Raw genomic sequence first — 18,101 nt, 5'->3', positions numbered from 1 at the left:
TCTTTATAAAACCCAGTCATGGCATCTGAGTGTTTAAATAGCCTTCCCCCAGTCCCCAAACTCCCATCATACTCCATGCTTCAGTCTAACAGTGATTGGCCTGCAGTTCTTGGAATATACTCAGCCCTGTCTGCGGCAGGATGTCCCGGAATACACCTGCATCCCCCTGGACCAGTCTATCTTCCACACCCTCTCTGTTCTGCTTGGTGGGGGTTTTGGGACTCACTCCTGTTTCACCTCCTCCAGGAAGCCTGGGTTAGGTGCCTGTCTCAGGTGCTCTCACATACCCAGCTCACTGAATGGAAACTTTTTAAGTGACTCCACCCACAGCCCAGGACTCACTCAAATTATACACAGTGCTGGAATTGAAAAATGCTTGCTGAATGAATGAATGGATGAACAGGAGCCCAGTATATCATAGGTGTCAGAATCCACTGTTTCCTCGAGTCCCAGCTGTTGATCTTGAGAAAGTTGTTTAATCTCCCTTAATCTCAGATTCTCTGTCTGTTAAATGGAGATCATGAAACCTGCATCATCAAGTTGTTGTGAAGCTTAAACTAAATCATATGGTATGTGGAACATCCTTAGCACCATGCCTTATACAGATAAGTGCCCACACGTTGGTTGTTGCTGATATTATTACAAAGTACTTTGAGACCTAACCAAAAACCCTGAGGTTCTTGAAAGGCCTTGCAGACATTTCCAGTTCCCCGTGATGACTCGGCTGCTTCAGGCCTCCTCAGCACTCAAGGTTTACGTTTCATCACGCACTATCTTGCATTCTTGAATATACTGCTTTATAAGGTTCTGGTGCTACTGTACTGCTTTCACGCTGCCTAATACTTCAACAAATGCTTTTAGGTGAAATGATATCAAATTTGCCCCAGAACTTTCTGCCCACTGGAGCCTTAAACCAGGGACATTCACATGGTACCTCTTAATAGTGCAAATGCCATACAGAGAGGTCAACATAACTCTGGGAGGAACTCACAGAGGGAAACAGGAAAGGGCAGAATTGACAGGTGGTGATCCCAAAATAGAAATCAGGTCTAAAAGGGGTCAGAAGCAGGATGAGATCTCAGAAAGAGAGTGCTTTTTGTCACAACAGATGAAGAAAGGTGAATGATCAGACCAGTGGTTTAAAAAAAAACATTGTAGGGTAACCCCTCCATGTGCAGCCATCAAAAATCCGTAGGGGCCAACTAATCAAATGGCAAATAAGAACACATAAGAGATCCTGTTACATAAAAAGGGTACAGACAATATAGGCTTTTTGATCACAAAATGTAAAACTTACTTAAATGAAAATTTAAGGGAGGAGACCAAAATTTAAACGGTTGTGACAAGGCAATGAGTTTATCTTCTTTGATTCCACACACCTTTGGCAGTGTTGCCACGATCCTTTAAAAAAAAATTTTTTTTTAATTCTTTAAAAAAACGGACATATTCTGTGTACAGATGGCTCCTGGAAGAGATGAGATAGTGCAGAAGACACGCCCTAGGCTGAAGGAGGCACCAGGAGCCGCGAGGCTGACTCAGCAGCCTTTGAACGTGGGCCTGGGGGTTCTTTCCCCACGGCTACTGCCCCGCTGGGTTTTACTGAGTGCCCGTCGGCAGGCAGCCCCCGGTGGGCCCAGCCTCTGACTTGCTGTCTCCAAGCGGCCCTCTCCGCCAAGTTTGTCTCTGATGGGAGGGAGGCGCCGCGAGTGGCTGGAAACCCCTCGCCTCAATGCAGCTCCCACGATCTCACCCGCCCGGGACCCCCAAGCTTCGCGGTCGACGTACCTCTTGCAGGGGATCAGCGCCTTCCGCTCGTCCAAGACCCGCACTCGCTGGTTGAGGCCGTCGTAGGAGAGCAAGGCGCGGCTGTAGCGCCCTGTGCTCTGCCGGTACAGCACCTGGCGCCCCTCCCACTGCTGCGGCGCCTGGCATGGGCGCTGAGCACTCGGTGAGCCCCCAGCCCCGGCTCCCGGCGCCGCTGCCCCCAGGCCGCAGAGGCCGCCCAGCGCCCAGACCCAGAAGCCCCCTAGCAGCCAGACACCCAGGGCCCCCCGGGCCACGCGGAGGAGAGCGCGTCCCGGCATGGCCGTGCGCCGCGCCCACCGCCCCCTAGGACCAGCCGGAGCCCAAGGGGGCGCTGAGCAGCTTGGGCGCAGCGCCGCGCCCGGCTTTCTCGCACCCGATCTCCGCCAAAGTTGCTGCCCCTCCCGACGGCGGCCTCTGCAGCTGTGGGGATCAGAACTTGCAAGGCCCGAGAGCCGGGACCGGGGCCCTGGGAAAGCTCCGGTGAATCGTGAGGGAGCTGTTTCTGCCTGGGCCGCTGCCCGCTGCAGCTTCTGTTTTCACTTGCTCTCTGCTGCCAACAGGAAATGCAGTGGCAGTGGTGCCACTAGCATCCTGAAGGACATCCGCGTTTTAAAAGGGGGGGGGGTGGGGGAGCGATGAGAAGGAATATGTTTTTCTGCTACCTTGAACAGGTAACCAGCACTGGGAAACAAACTCAAGGTTAAGGGTACCAAGGATGCTGTATTTGCTGTGCCCCTGTCTTTTTGTCAAAAGAATCTCAACTTCTAACTCCAAATTAAAAATAGAACGAGTCTCTTCCCGAAGAAATGAGAGCATTCGTTCATCATGGCCGTTTGGCAGCTCCCACTCATTATAGAGCCTAGAGGACTAGAAAGTAGGGCCTTGCCATTGGGCTGAGGACTCAGGAACAAACCTCAGCCACATTCGCAGTGAGACTGCTCCCCTCACCCCTCACTTTTCAATACTGCAGGCCTAGAGGTTTGTGTGTTTGGGAGTTAAGGATCATCAAGAACCAAGTAAACTGGGTTTATGATTTATGTTTGTGTGATGTTAGGATCGCTAACGTAGACTCAAGAAAAAAGAAGCAACTCTTTTTAAAAAAAGACCTTCAGTCTCCAAGTTTATATCATCTTAATCTGCTTTTCCAGGATGAGGCAGAATGAGGCAGGTACAAGTGGGAGAGAGCATTCCTGGATGAGAGAAAGATGGGGGAACAAGAGAAAATGAGCACGATATGGGGTTCAAGTACGAGGCAGAGGGTAATCTGAAGCCAGACCACTCAGGGCCTTGAAAACCATTTTAAGGATTTGCTATTAATACCAAGGGTTGTTGGAACCATCCATAAAAGTAAAGCTCAGGAGGGGCATCATCAGGTATATACATTAGGAAGTTCACCTACGATGGCGTGGAGACTGGCAGGGCAAGGCAGAGGGCAGGACGGTGCTGTCCTAATCCCTATGAGAGACACTGTCTGAGCTAAGGCCATGGTTGTAGAAATGCAGAGGGTGGAAGAGTTGAGAAGGGGAGAGAAGGATTTAGACTCAGAAGAGGCCTCTGGTTTGGGCCACTGGGAGGTCAGTCCTGAGTGAGAGAAGATGAATTCGGTTTAGGATTAACTGGTTTTGAAATGACCTGAGATGACCATGGAATATACCAGGTGGAAATACTCAGGGGACAGTTGGATAAACACTTTCAGAGACCAGCAGGGCTAGGGATCGGGATTTGGAAGCCATTAACATCTAGGTGGTAACTGAAGCCAGAGAGGAGAGTAGAATAGTGGTTTTCCACCCAGGGTGATTTTATTCCCCAGGGGACAAATGGCAATATCTAGGGACATTTTTGATTATCATAGTGGAGTGGAGGTTAAGTTGCCATTGGCATCTAGAGGGAGGAGACCAGAAATACTACTAAACCTCCCACAGTGTGCAGGACAACCCCACTCCTCCACTCACTCAATAATTACCCAGCCCTACTGTCAATAGCACTGAGGCTGAGGAAATCTGGAGTATCAGGGAGTGTAGAAAACGAGAAATGGGCTGAGAATGGAGCCCTAGAGAACTCCAGATTTTGAAAAGATAAGCAGAGAAGCAGGCCCTTGAGACTGAAAGAGGGCCATCAGAGAGAAGCCCCTGACCAGGGGAACTTCCCCAGTGACATGAGCTTTTGACCAATCCGTGTCAAATATGAGTCCATGGCTTGAGTGCTCAAGCAGGCAAAAGGAGGGAGGCTGGTTGACAGACTCTCCAGATGAATTCCTCAGAGCCCCCAACCAACCCCCTCCAGCCATGAACACTAAGGCCAGACTACCATTGGGATAAACAAAGTGCTTTACAGAGAACTGTTTTTAACGTCTCCTTATCCTTTCTTAAAGAACATGCCATCTGAGAATATCAGGGCAGCATCCGAAATGTTGTGATTTGGTATTTGCACAGCAAAGCTAATGCAGGAGGTATTTGCACAGCAAAGCTAATGCATCAAGTTCAAACCGGTTGCAGAAGTTTTACCCCACCATAAGTTTGCCCTCCTCAGCTTCAAAATCCCTTCTCTACCCACCCATCCAGGAGGCCACCTCAATCCATCTGAACCAATAAGAGAGGAGAAACCCAGTTGCTCCTGGGAAAAGGGCAGAGAGTTCTGCTCTTTCTCAAAACTGTATCCTCTTCCCTGGTAGGAATTTGGGCTGAAGGTTTTTTTTTTTTTTTTCATTAGTCTGGGAGTTCAGACCTACTGTATTTTACTGCTGAAAATGGCTTGAGAACGCATCCGAGCTATCCTCTCTGCTTGATATTTCACTAGCCTGCACTGGCATTTTTGAAGCTTGAAATCTGTTTTGCACAAAACTGGAAAAACTCTCTAGATTGGCCTGGTTGCATTTGATCACCCCAGGCCATAAATAGCGTTGGACTCCTTGAGTAAATCTTGAAATGTATTTGTCTCATTTACCCTTTCAACCTACCATGTTTGATTCATGTTCCCAAGGGGGGAGAAAAAAGATAATGCATTTAAAGCACTTAGCACTAGCCTGGCCCATTGTACATGCTCAGTAAATGTCAGTCGTGTTTTTCATTCCTTGGGCTATTTTAATCCTCGGTCCTGGTCAGGGTCAAAACTAAACTAACTTTGTAGATCTAAGCTTTGGATGGAAAAAAAAATGTCTGTCTGCCTTAGGTTCAGATTTCCAATTAAACTATGTTTTTAAAGATTAACATGCAGATAATATGTTTTCATAGTCTAATGCCCTAAGAAAATATCATATACCAGAAATCTTTCTGCCTGAGGATTGATGTACACTTGGAACAGTAAAGCCTCCCTTTTCCATGGATAGCTGAGCCAGCTATGGAGTCGGCTAACTCTTCCTAATAAAAATAAGATAAAGGAGAAAACAAAATATATGCCATTGCTCTCCATAGTACAGAGCTTCTTACTTAATCTAAATAACAGTTTCCAAGCAAATCGAAAAATCAAAATTGTAGACTGCTGGATTGGAAATCACTTGACATGAAGGAGGAAAAAAATCTTTCAGATGGTGGTATCCAAAGTTTTCGTTGCTTTCTGCTTTCATTCATGTTGGAGAGAGGAATAGGGAGTTAGGAGTAGTGACTGGGCAGTATTGGTAGATGGAAGACATTCCTCAAGCAAAAAAGATGCTCTTAGGCTTTCAGGAAGTTCTGTTCCTGCAGCAGGAACAGATCAAAGGCCATTCTGGAAAAACTTGAGCCCAAACTAAGGTCTACTTGCCTCTAAAATAACAACAAAAACAAACTCCTTACAACTCGGCGCACGGTGGGGCTGGTTTGTTTATATGTCTCCATCCTGCTTGAGCCATGACTGCACTCTTCCCAACCCACAGGATAGTCTCACTGCTGAGCGATTCTCATGCCCCCTACTGGACAAAACAAGTATGTTTTAGAGTTAAAGATCCCCAGGAGTTCCTACTTGCCTCCAATTCTACATTTGCGGAAAACCCATAAGTCAGAAGGTGCAAAGTTCAGCTTTGACTCAAAAGACCGTCTTTCCTTCTCTTTGAAGCCCTCTCTTGCACCTTTCTGGATTCGGTGTCCAAAGTGATTGCCAGAGACTCTTTTTCTTGGTCTGAAGAAAAAGGACTGGCCAGACTAAAAAGGAGGGACTTTGGGGGAATGCAAGATTCCAGCCCTGGGTTGCGGCCCGGAGGAGATGATGTCACCGCTTCTGCACGGAGAAGGATGGGGGTGGGGCGGCCGAGGGGGAGCCCGCGCGCGCCTGCTGCTGCCAAGGCAGCTTTCCGAGCCCACGTCAAGGGAGGTGTCGAGATAAATAGGGTTCCTCAATGGCCGGGGCTGGATGTGCTCGGAGCTGCCGGGCCGGGGACTGGAGCTGCCAGGGCGAGTTCGCGCCCCGGAGGTTGAGAGCTGGCGCTGCAAGTCCTGCGTGCGCCTGACGGCGGATACCCCTGACCTCCGCACTTGGCTTCTCATTGCTGCCCGCGGGAGTTTGGGAAGAGCACATCCCCTGTGCCTTAGAGGACTTCCTCCCCAGAAAAGGGAGAGAAAAAGACTAGGAAGGCGGGAACAGAAGGGCCGGTTGTGCCTGTCGGGGTGGCGGCGCGGGAGGGCAGTGCCATGCTCCTCTCCATCCTGACCGCGTTGTGCCTGTGGCTGCGCCTGGGGCTGGGCGTGCGCGGCGCGCCCTGCGAGGCGGTGCGCATCCCCATGTGCCGGCACATGCCCTGGAACATCACGCGGATGCCCAACCACCTGCACCACAGCACGCAAGAGAACGCCATCCTGGCCATCGAGCAGTACGAGGAGCTGGTGGACGTGAACTGCAGCGCGGTGCTGCGCTTCTTCCTCTGCGCCATGTACGCGCCCATCTGCACCCTGGAGTTCCTGCACGACCCCATCAAGCCGTGCAAGTCCGTGTGCCAGCGTGCGCGCGACGACTGCGAGCCCCTTATGAAGATGTACAACCACAGCTGGCCCGAGAGCCTGGCCTGCGACGAGCTGCCGGTCTATGACCGGGGCGTGTGCATCTCTCCCGAGGCCATCGTCACGGACCTCCCGGAGGGTGAGGCCCGGGGAAGGACCGAGGGGGGTGAGGAGGCATCATCCTTGGCTGTCGCTGCTACTTAAGAACCAGGGGCCACACCTACAGCTGCCAGCTGGAGGTCGGGCAGCCCCCTCCTGCTATCCCACTTAGGAGGGTTGGAGGAGGTGGGAAGGGCTGGTGACATGACTTCTAGACAAGTACGTTTTCTCTGTAGGAATCTTGGGCCATGTCCCATTGGGGGCGGGGGGCGATTTTGCTTAGATAGGGGACCATGGGGGACATTTTCGTTTACAATAACAAAATAATAATTAAGCAGCAGCAGTAAACTCGTATACAGGGGTGGGTCTGAGTTGGCTTTAAGTACTTTAAGTATATCGTTTAATCCTCAAAACATCCCCACCAGCATTCTCCAGTTAGTGTTTTCTCTTGAGAGTTCTTTCTGAAAAAGTAGTACTAGCTGTCACTCCCCACCAGAAGTGCAGTTTGTAAATTTAGTCGCCCTGGAAACTTGTGATGTCTGTTTCATGGTCTTTGACCAGGAGCCAACCTCTGTGGCATCTTAGTTAACTGGATCTCAACCACCACTTCCTTCTTTTCTCTTTGGTCATTTTGTTGCTTTTCTAGGAAGCAAATAAATCTACTTTTTGAAGTGAGACCTAAGAATATTTTTGCCTTCTTTTACCGCTGACCCAGGTTTCTGCACTTTTAAAGAAATTAGGATGTTGCTTTAATGTAATTTCTGAAGTTATACCTCAGAGCATCGACCAAAATGTGGAGGAGAAGTGGAGTGAAGGGGAAATTTGAAACTCTTCTCTAATTAAGAATTTAAGGAAAAAACATATTTATTTCTTAAATTATATATATGATCCAGGGTTATGCTTGTTTGGGACAACTGTGGACTGTTTCTGCAGAATGCGAGGTGGGGATTTGGAAATATTTTGGTTACTTTGATTACTGTAAATTGTCGACTTGGAAAAATCAACATTTTACAATAGATTTGGGAGGGAATGATGGAATTTATCCAGACTGGCTGTAGGTATCAGCCAGTTTAAATGGACATGCATGCCCCTCAGTTTGTTCTAGATACCAGTCTTACCTGAAAGTCTTTTTCCCTGAGTCCAGAATGTCTCTGTAAAAGAAGCAATTGACAATCACATACCATTTTTACTACTTTGGATTGTGTGCGTGTGTGCTGCTGGTAGCTGTTGTCTCCAGATGGTTCCTTATTCCAGCTGAGGGAACAGACCAAATCACTGACCACACCCATGTGGCCCTGTGTGTGTTTCAGACGTTAAGTGGATAGACATCACGCCAGACATGATGGTACAGGAAAGGCCCCTTGACATTGACTGTAAACGTCTAAACCCTGGTGAGTTCTTTATCCTTAAGGCTCCCTTTCCTTCTTCTCCCCAGAGTGATTTCTGAACCTTTTTTTTTTTTTCCTTCAACTTTCTGTCTCTCTTTTGTCTTCTTTAGACCGATGCAAATGCAAAAAAGTGAAGCCAACCCTAGCGACATATCTGAGCAAAAACTACAGTTACGGTAAATCATCCTGTGAAGCCATTGTCTTGGGGACTTGGCCCACGACAAAGCCAGGTCCGCTGGTCATGAAGTGAAGAAGAGGGTTGATGATTTTTCTAGTTAATCATGTGGGTCCTAGATGGCGCAATAGTAAGTGTAAAAACTTCCTGCTTTTCTGGGTAAGTCAAGTAAAAACAAAAGAAAATTGCCCAGGTGAGAACAGTGGTGTGTATCCGATTACATTTGACATCTTGATCTTACTTGTCCTGGTGAGAAATGCTGTCAGCACCTCACTTGTTCTAGTCTCAAGATTTTATTGCTGCAGGAAGGGTGCTTGAATGACCCATGTCACTGATCTGAGGCTCAAAGACCCTAGAGGAATCAGGATCTGCATGTGTATCTTTTTACTTATAAATAGCTATGAATATTAAACACCTTAAATAAATTGTGGGATTGTATTAACCACAAGACCCTTTGGCTACAACTATTAGCGTAGTTTAAATATTCTCTTATTTGGGAGTTCCCATCGTGGCGCAGTGGTTAACGAATCCCACTAGGAACCATGAGGTTGCGGGTTCGGTCCCTGCCCTTGCTCAGTGGGTTAACGATCCGGCGTTGCCGTGAGCTGTGGTGTAGGTTGCAGATGCGGCTCGGATCCTGCGTTGCTGTGGCTCTCGTGTAAGCCAGTGGCTACAGCTCCGATTGGACCCCTAGGCTGGGAACCTCCATATGCCGCGGGAGTGGCCCAAGAAATAGCAAAAAGACAAAAAAAATTAAAAAATAAATAAATAAATAAAATAAAAAGTAAATGTTCTCTTATTTGAAAGACCCAGTCAGCACTTTCTTCAGAGAATAAGGCAATCATCCTGTTTTGAATGTTTTAAGCAAATTTAATTTTACTCTCCTTATTCAAAAGTATATTTAATTAAAAATGTGTTCTTTTAACATATCTTTTCAGGATTTTTTTTTTGCATTTCTTAAATTATTTATGCTGAAATAACAAACCATTTGGGGAAAATGTTTGTTTGCTAACAGTTTTCCTTATTTCAGACTGAAATTTTATATCATCAGAACCTTTATATTACACAACCCACATGAAAGCAAGAAGATCATGGCACTAGAAATGTCTGAAAAAAATAACCTCTTATTTAGGTTGTCAGACTTGAGAATCACACATACCCAAAATGGGTAATTCAACCAAAAAAATATACTGTCTTTTCTAGTAGCTTTTTGTTGTTGTTTTAAACCTCCTTCTACATAGATATCCGACATACTCAATCTGACATACTAAGTCCTTCATCTGACACTAGTTAGGCCTTAGTTGCTTAGTTGTCTAGTCTGATTTCCATGCTCATGCTATTCTCTGGAGCATCATTGCCTCATAACCACTTCCATGATGAAACCATTTTCTATTTAAATTCTTTGGCTCCTTCATATATCCACTTCCTAGGACGGAATCCAAGACAGATCCCTCCTAGGCTGATTACAACTCCACAGCAGATAGTAATAGCAAAGGACCAAAAGAGTCAGAATTAAAAGCACGATCAGACACAGTGACACTACCAGCCATCTGTAATAACATTTCCCTCTCTACCCACCCTGGGCCCTGCTTTGGCAGTTTGGAAAATAAAACGATGGAAAACAGTCTTCAGAGACTCCTTCCAGTGTGAAAATGTTATGACTGTGATAATTTCGTCTGGAACAGAGCGAGTTCAAGCATCAGATGGATGACTGAAGTATACAAACATTAAGGTGGCTTCTGAAGCTGAGGGTGTATGATTCTCACTTCAAATCATTACAAGGCAGAGGAGAAACAAGTATTGTTTCTATAAAATTTTATCCGTATTCTATGTAACTCAAGTTCCTGACATGTTTTTTGGCAAAAAGAAAAAAAAAAAAAACCACCCCAATTTTAGAATTATAGAATTTTAGGGCCAGGAAGGATCTATGGGATTGTCTATTCAAACCCTATCTGTAGCACAATGTGGAGCAGCCACTGACCCAAAGGCAGAACCCAGACTAAGCCTGCTTGTGAATTTACTTTTGCATTTTGCAACATGATTCAGAACTTTTAAGGCATTGTTGACAATATGGGAGGCCTTACATTTAGCATATGATTGTGTGGGCTTTTTTGCCTACATTTGGGCAGCCTGACATGACCATAATTACAGGAGTGATTCTTTAAGAGAGGCTCAGGAGTTGGCACAAACACATCATCCTCATTTTTCTCCAAAGCTTCAACAACACATTTATCGATTTTTTTCAATTGCAGTCATTCATGCCAAAATAAAAGCTGTGCAGAGGAGTGGCTGTAACGAAGTCACGACAGTGGTGGATGTGAAAGAAATCTTCAAGTCTTCATCACCCATCCCTCGAACTCAAGTCCCACTCATTACGAATTCTTCCTGCCAGTGTCCTCACATCCTACCCCATCAAGATGTTCTCATCATGTGTTATGAGTGGCGCTCACGGTAAGCACAGAAGGGCAGGAAAAAACTGCACACTGCTTAGGAAAACATGAATCCTACATAGCAGTCATAGTTTGATAAAAGGGCATCAGCTTTTTTGAAGATCAGTTTTAATAGATGCCTTGGTTGGGGTATCCTATATCCTAAATATCAATTATTTCTTCATCGAATTAAGGAAAAATAGAAATGTGAGTATTTGAGACCTCTTTAAAAATCAACTTCAGATCCACTCAAAATCTTATAGGCAAATAAATTACTTTGATTAAAACCAGTTCTTTTCAAATCATTCCAATCAATCTTAATGTGACAAATACTGAATTTTCTAAAGGTCACTTTAATAACTTACAAATTAAGGAAAGATGGCCACTTGAGATTATAGTTCCTCATGTTTTCTTTACACATAGTCTACAATATTTGTTTGCTGGAGAATTGCACACACGCATACATGCACACACTTAGGCACACTCACACTCATCTATCATACACCTATCTCTAGCTGGGTGTGTGTGTCTCCCCACACATCTTTCCTTACATCTTTTTACATATCCTTATAATATAAAAATTTCTTAAGATATAAAAATGAAACAACAGCCCAGGCTCCAGAATGAGCCACATAACTTACTGCAATATATTTTGCCAGTAAAATTACTCATTTGTATAAAAAAAGTCTTCCCTTTGATTCTCTGCCACTAATAATGCCCCTCTGTTTCTTCTGGGTATATATAGCTCAAAACTCTATTTCTCCAAAAACAAAAACAAAAAACAAAAAACATCTTTTGAAACTGACTTCACTGGTCTTATTTCCTTGTGGTCTTGGCTTTAAAGCTGTTTTGCTGTTTATATCTTGTTTCTCAAAAGACTTTGAATGAATGAATGTGGAATGAATGTTTCCAGGCTCATCTCTTGCATGGTGCTCATATCCACTCCAGTACAAGAAGCAGTTTGGGGTCTGCATTATGTTGCTAGTCTTTCAATTCTGTTTGCAAGATGAATAGATTACACGTGAATTAAACAATAGTCTCCATGTTGTTTTTTTTCCTGTTAGCTTGTAGACTTGATGTAATTCTGATCAAAATCCCAGTAAAATTTTTTAGATAATTGGGATTTATGTCTTCACAAATAATTCTAACAATCCTTTGGAAGAATAAGCTGGTAAAGGAGATTTTGAAAATAAGAGCGATGAGAGGAAATGTGCCTTATGAGATAAGCAAAACGAGTGTGAAGCTACACTTATTTAAATGACATGGTGCAAGAGTAGACATACAGGAGTTCCCGTCGTGGCTCAGTGGTTAACGAATCCGACTAGGAACCATGAGGTTGCGGGTTCGATCCCTGCCCCTTGCTCAATTGGTTAACGATCTGACCTGACGTTGCCGTGAGCTGTGGTGTAGATTGCAGACGCGGCTCGGATCCTGCATTGCTGTGGCTCTGGCGTAGGCTGGCAGCTACAGCTCCGATTAGACCCCTAGGCTGGGAACCTCCATATGCCGTGGGAGCGGCCCAAGGAATGGCAAAAAGACCAAAAAAAAAAAAAAAAGAGTAACATAAGTCGCGAGGGAAGATGTCAGTATACATATTTAATGACATCCTTTTGTGTACATAAAAATCAAAAAGAAAAAGAAAAATATACTTACAACAGGTATGACAAAAGAATAGTAATCTTCCTCTATAAGAAGTTCATATAAATTAATATTTAAAACATTAAGACTACAATATAGAAATAGATGTACACAAATCTATACAAAGTTCCAGAAGAACTACAAATAATAAACATTAAAATATTTATCTCCTTAATTCTCCAACCCAAGTAAAAACAAGATGCTACTTTTACCCAGTTAAGGTTGGTGAATTAAATGAACGTTCTACCATTTTGAAAATAATTTAGCATCATGCATTGACAAGCTTAAGGAAAAAAATGTATACTCTTTGACTCAGATTTTAACTTTCAGAAGTCTGTCTTAAGGAAGTGATTAGCCAGTGGACACTAACAATACTCAATTCACTGCTGGTAATAATAGCTAAGCAAAAGTGGAGGTTCAACGGTAGAAAAATGGTTGACTATATCATGGATATCCGTAGTGGTAATTTATACAATTATGAAAGTTACATTTTTGAGTTATTCAATTATATCAGAATATGCATATAATACAATGATAAAAGGAAGTATACAGTATGATCTAAATATACAGTGTGATCTAAAGGTATCTATAGATACAAAGAAGAATGAAATGAAATATCAAAAAAATATAAATGGGTGGTTGTGGGGTTAACAGTTTGAAAATTTTGATTTTTATAACTTTTATATTTTTAAAGTTTTTACCTTCATAATCAGAAGTTATTTATTATGATAAATAATTTTTTTCAGAATGATGCTTCTTGAAAATTGTTTGGTTGAAAAATGGAGAGATCAACTTAGTAAAAGATCCATAGTAAGTATAACCAGCAATACTCTAAATATGGATTTAAGTACACATGAAGAAATTCTATAGAATTTGGGAATTCTTCACATTCTTTCCTCTCCAGTCTATCCTAGGAGCCAGAAGTATTTTTCTTTTAAACAAGTAATTAAGAAAATGGCTCATCTCAAAGCTTTTATCATAAATCTCTCTTCAAAGACAATTGGTTGCATGCAATACTGATCTGCTGGTTACTTCCGAATTAAATTAGGTGGGGTTTTTTTGGTTTCTTTATTGTGCTATATTTGTTTTAGCAAACATTCGGGTATTAACAGAATTAGTATCCAGAGGGATTAAAACAGATATATAGGAGTTCCCATCGTGGTGCAGTGGTTAACGAATCCGACTAGGAACCATGAGGTTTAGGGTTCGATCCCTGGCCTCGCTCAGTGGGTTAAGGATCCAGTGTTGCCGTGAGCTGTGGTGCAGGTAGAAGACCTGACTTGGATCCATGGATCCCACGTTGCTGTGGCTCTGGTGTAGGCTGGCAGCTACAGCTCCAATTAGACCCCTAGCCTGGGAACCTCCACATGCCGTGGGTGTGGCCCTGGAAAAGGCAAAAAGACAAAACAAAACAAAACAAAAACAACAGATATATAGATGTAAGGCTGTGAATACCTAGTTGTAAAATGCACACTATCACTGTACAAAGCAGAATTTTTCCCTATATTTAAAATAATTTTAAGACTTTAGTCCAAAACAAATCATAGACCAAAAAAAAAAAAGGAATTTTTTTGTGACCAAATCCACCATTTTAGCGGTAACATCTTGGAAATATTGGCAATTCAGTTGAGGAGTTATAATAATTTTTTTGCCCAGAGGTGTAAAATCATTCCAGAACTAAAGAAATCAGACATTGGTTTGGAATTTTAAAAGCATCCCTTCTCCTGAAAATATATTTAGATATATTCAGGAGAATTTATGTTTCCAGGTTCACAAAAGATATGGCTACTGCTTATGTTCTCTTAGTTTGCATGAATAACAGTTCTTAGGCAGGGGGAGAATGTATATTAATGCTGATTTATGGAGAAGGTATAGTTTCAACCCAGGCTCTCTTACTCAGTGCATTTCTGAATAACCCAAACACTGTTGTTGCATCTGAGCTAAACACTCATGAGCTGCTCAGGAGCACACTTGGTCTTACTGGATAGAAAATTCCATCAGGATTGGTTATCTGGTTCCCAAAACTGCAGTGGATTAGAAGAATCAATCTAGAAGGCATGTCCACCATAACAACCTGATACTGTTGAGAAGAAAGAAAGCTTTCAAGAATCATAGCTGTTTCGATCATTTGCTTTGGTATATTCCAGTATAAGAATATGAAAATATCACCACGTAAGGACAATGGACAGTAATGAGTTTATTATTTTAGAACAGACTAGAGTTATGTCCTAGGAGGGTGGGGACAGTGTTTTTCATTACATGGTATTTCTACTGCCTGGTCTATGCTCAAAGGCAATATCTATTCACATGGACTCACTTTTTCATTTTTTTCTTACACATTTTATATTTAAAGAATAAATCCTTTTCTATCAAGGAAACTTAGCTATCTAGAATGACTCATTTCTCATCAGGTAGCTAACACTTGAGTGGATGACTAGTTGTTCAAGGGGCTTCTGCCTTCCCTTTGGATTTAAGAGAATTAGGTAAACCATTGAGTGTGGTAAAAGACCCTGACTTCCTAGTGAGGCTGAATAAATTTGTTTTCACCCATGTCGAGACCTTTTTAGAAGGCTTTCTATATAGGAAAGTTGCATTAGAGGGCCTGTTGGGAAAACTGCATAGGTTAGGGCCTTGGGCTGTGGAATCAGACCAGTGAATTTTTTTATTTTTTATTTTTATTTTTTTTTGCGCACCCACATCATGTTAAAGTTCCCAGGCCAGGGATCGAACGTGTGCCACAGCAGCAACCCAAGCTGCTGTAGTGACAACACCAGATCCTTAACCTACTGCACCACAAGGGAACTCCCCAGACTGGTGAATTTTGATTCCAGCTCTGACATTCATCAGCTGTGACTTTCTACAAATAATATCAGTGTGTTTGTTTCCTGGTCTCAACAATGGTATCCACCTAGATGAGCTACTGTTTCAGTGAAATAAATGCACTCGGCACTTTCCAAAGCATCTGGTATGTGACACATGCTCAACGACATAGGGTAGTATTATAATCATCGATGCCTCGATGAATATGTTACTGTGAAAATCTGCATGGATTTAGATGCCAGTTTAGCAGCACAAAGGGGTGAGATGTATTTGACAGTCATGTGTATGTGTTGCCTCCCAGCAGTGGGAAGAGAGGCTGCAGGAGCAGCAGAGGACAGTCCAGGACAAGAAGCAAGCAGCGGGGCGCACCAGTCGTAGTAACCCCCCGAAACCCAAGGGGAAGCCGCCTGCTCCCAAACCGGCCAGCCCCAAGAAGAACATTAAAGCTAGGAGTGCTCCAAAGAGAACAAACTCCAAACGAGCGTGAGCTCCCAAAGGAGTGTGAGCTAACTGCTTTCCGGAATGGGGACTTCCTCTCAGGGTCAGGCCGGGCCTTGCCCGGTCAGCCTGCAGAAGGCCACACACCCCTTGCCTTAACATCAGCAGTCCTCTCCATAGACACATCTTGCAGCATTTTTCTTAGTGATATGCTTCCATTTTTCTTTTTAAGCCACTACAAGCCACAGTGGTAGGTATGCCCTTTGGTATGGAAGGCATAGGAAGGCTGGTGGGAAAGCTTATCGTTTTCAGAGTGAACCCTCTGTGTACTCGCTGAGAGCTCCACGTGGGGAAATACGCTTTTGTTCTTACGATTTGACCTAATATGTGCATTGTAAAATAAATGCCATATGACAAACAAAACACCTGAATTTTTTTTTACGGCATGTTTTATTTCAGTTTGACTTCTTTAGTTGGAATGTGAGCCATTTTTTAAAAATGTGATTGAAAATATGCTTCTAAGGAGGAAAACTAGAGGAATGAATGTTTAGAAACTTGTGTTTACTGTTTGTGGAAAAGTTTGTGATGAAAGGGGAGGTTTCTAAAGATATATATATAAAGAAACCTTTCTGCTCTATTTTTAGATAGAAACTCTAAAAAACTAAAATAATGAAAAATAAATAAAAGGGAAAGGCAGACAAAGGCTGGATCCTTGTTTCCAGGTTACCATGCCATGGTGGAGATGGTCTGATTTTACATGCATGATGCTTCTTGTCTGTTCCCTTGAAGTAGCACCAGAAACAGTTTGTCTTGCCTCTTGTAATGTAGGTACCAATTAGTCAGCCCCAAGCATTTACACCTCTCACTTCCCACAACATCCTAGGTATTTCTCTCTCTCTTTTCCTTTCTTTTTAGGGCCACACATGCAGCATGTGGAAGTTCCCGGGCCAGGGGTCAAATCGGAGCTGTGGCTGCTGGCCTTCACCACAACTAAAGCAACATCAGATCAGAGCCACATCTATGACCTACACCACAGCTCACAGCAATGCCAGATCCTTAACCCACTGAGCGAGGCCAGGGATCAAACCACATCCTCATGGATACTGGTAAGGTTCTTAACCTTCTGAGCCACAATGGGAATTCCTCTCTCGCTTTTTTTTTTTTTAAATGGTTGGCCACATCCATGGCATGGGGAAGTTCCGGGGCCAGGGAATGAACCAGATCCATAGCAGTGACCATGCTGTGCAGTCATACTGCAGGCCACCAGGGAAGCCCCATCCTAGATATCTTGATGCCCAGTCTCTCTGCTGATTGCTGTGCTTCCAAGGGTGCCTTGGGCCTGAGGTTGGGGGGTCAGGATCCAAAGCCCCAGTCCTCAATCTGCTATGGCCCTGTTGCCACACACCAGCTCTGCACCTGGAAAAGGCAACTGCAAGCACCTGTCCATCCACCATTCAAGGATGTAGAGGAACAATCTGAACGCTTTGAGTAAAATCTCCTTTAGATGTACCATGATCTCTGCTTCTCAGAGAAGGGGTAAGTTACACGGTGCATTCACACACAATAATTAAACGAGCATTTCAGTTTCATAGCCATTGGGACACAGAAGTGGGGTGCCTGGGAAAGCCAGGGGAGAGTGGAGAAATAGGGTCAGTGAAGATGCCGACACGGGCACCCATCTCCTTATGACAGTGTAACTTCACCTGTATTGCTACCCCAGGGCAGCAGAGTTGAAGGAATCCAATAGATCCACCCACACAAGTGTGTTTCTGTGTAAAAGCCAAACCGCTTTGGCCCTTGAGGAAAGCCAGACCAGTGTTTAGCGTAGCGTCTAAACTAAAGAAACCTAGGAAAAAAAGGCCATCAAAGGCATTCGTACCCTAGCTTACCTCCTTGGCATAGTAGGAATTTAGGGGGGATGGGGAGTTAGAAATAGAACACTCCATGGAAATGAAGCAAAACACTTCCGTAAAAAGTTTTTAAGTGCAAAACGACATAACAGGAGTTGGGAGATTTAAACACAGTTTCCTTTGCATATGTCACTGAAATCATATACTGCATATCACACAAAAACTTAATTAGGCACATTCAATAGTTTGATTAATTGATAAAAGCTAAACCAGGCCACCATTTCGTTATCTATTATAAAAAAGTTGAAAAATGGGCATTTCCCTTGTGGTGCAGTGGAAACAAATCTGACTAGTAACCATGAGGTTGCAGGTTTGATCCCTGGCTTCCCTCAATGGGTTAAGGCTCCAGCGTTGCCACGAGCTGTGGTGTAGATCACAGATTGGCTCGAATCTGGCGTTGCTTTTGCTGCGGTGTAGGCCGGCAGCTACAGCTCCCAATTCGACCCTTAGCCTGGGAACCTCCATATGCCTCAAGTGCAGCCCTAAAAAAA

At 43.9% G+C, this 18,101-nt stretch overlaps 2 protein-coding genes across 2 annotated transcripts in view; one reads left to right on the top strand and one right to left on the bottom strand.

Moving 5' to 3' along the window:
• EPDR1 (ependymin related 1) overlaps positions 1–2,364 on the bottom strand; it is a 29,135-nt gene extending 26,771 nt beyond the window's left edge. The window contains exon 1 of the mRNA XM_021063578.2: positions 1,786–2,364. Coding sequence (XP_020919237.2) covers positions 1,786–2,084 — 299 coding nt within the window. The 5' untranslated portion in view covers positions 2,085–2,364. The remainder of the gene's footprint in view (positions 1–1,785) is intronic.
• Positions 2,365–6,103: 3,739 nt separating this feature from the next.
• Positions 6,104–16,123, top strand: SFRP4 (secreted frizzled related protein 4). The gene is given in 6 exon segments (NM_001128465.1): positions 6,104–6,852; positions 8,123–8,203; positions 8,311–8,376; positions 10,628–10,826; positions 13,189–13,252; positions 15,564–16,123. Coding segments are annotated over 6 exon segments (1,041 nt in total). The 5' UTR covers positions 6,104–6,407; the 3' UTR covers positions 15,750–16,123.
• The last annotated feature ends 1,978 nt before the right edge of the window (positions 16,124–18,101 follow it).

This window comes from Sus scrofa, chromosome 9 (genome assembly GCF_054392235.1).
Source record: "Sus scrofa isolate SSC_HxYL_T2T_F1_AM1 chromosome 9, Sscrofa_HxYL_maternal_Yorkshire_Landrace_v2.0, whole genome shotgun sequence".
In the NCBI taxonomy this organism is placed as follows: Eukaryota; Metazoa; Chordata; class Mammalia; order Artiodactyla; family Suidae; genus Sus; species Sus scrofa.
Note: the sequence above shows the minus strand (reverse complement) of the source record. Positions and strands in the feature narration are given on the sequence as shown.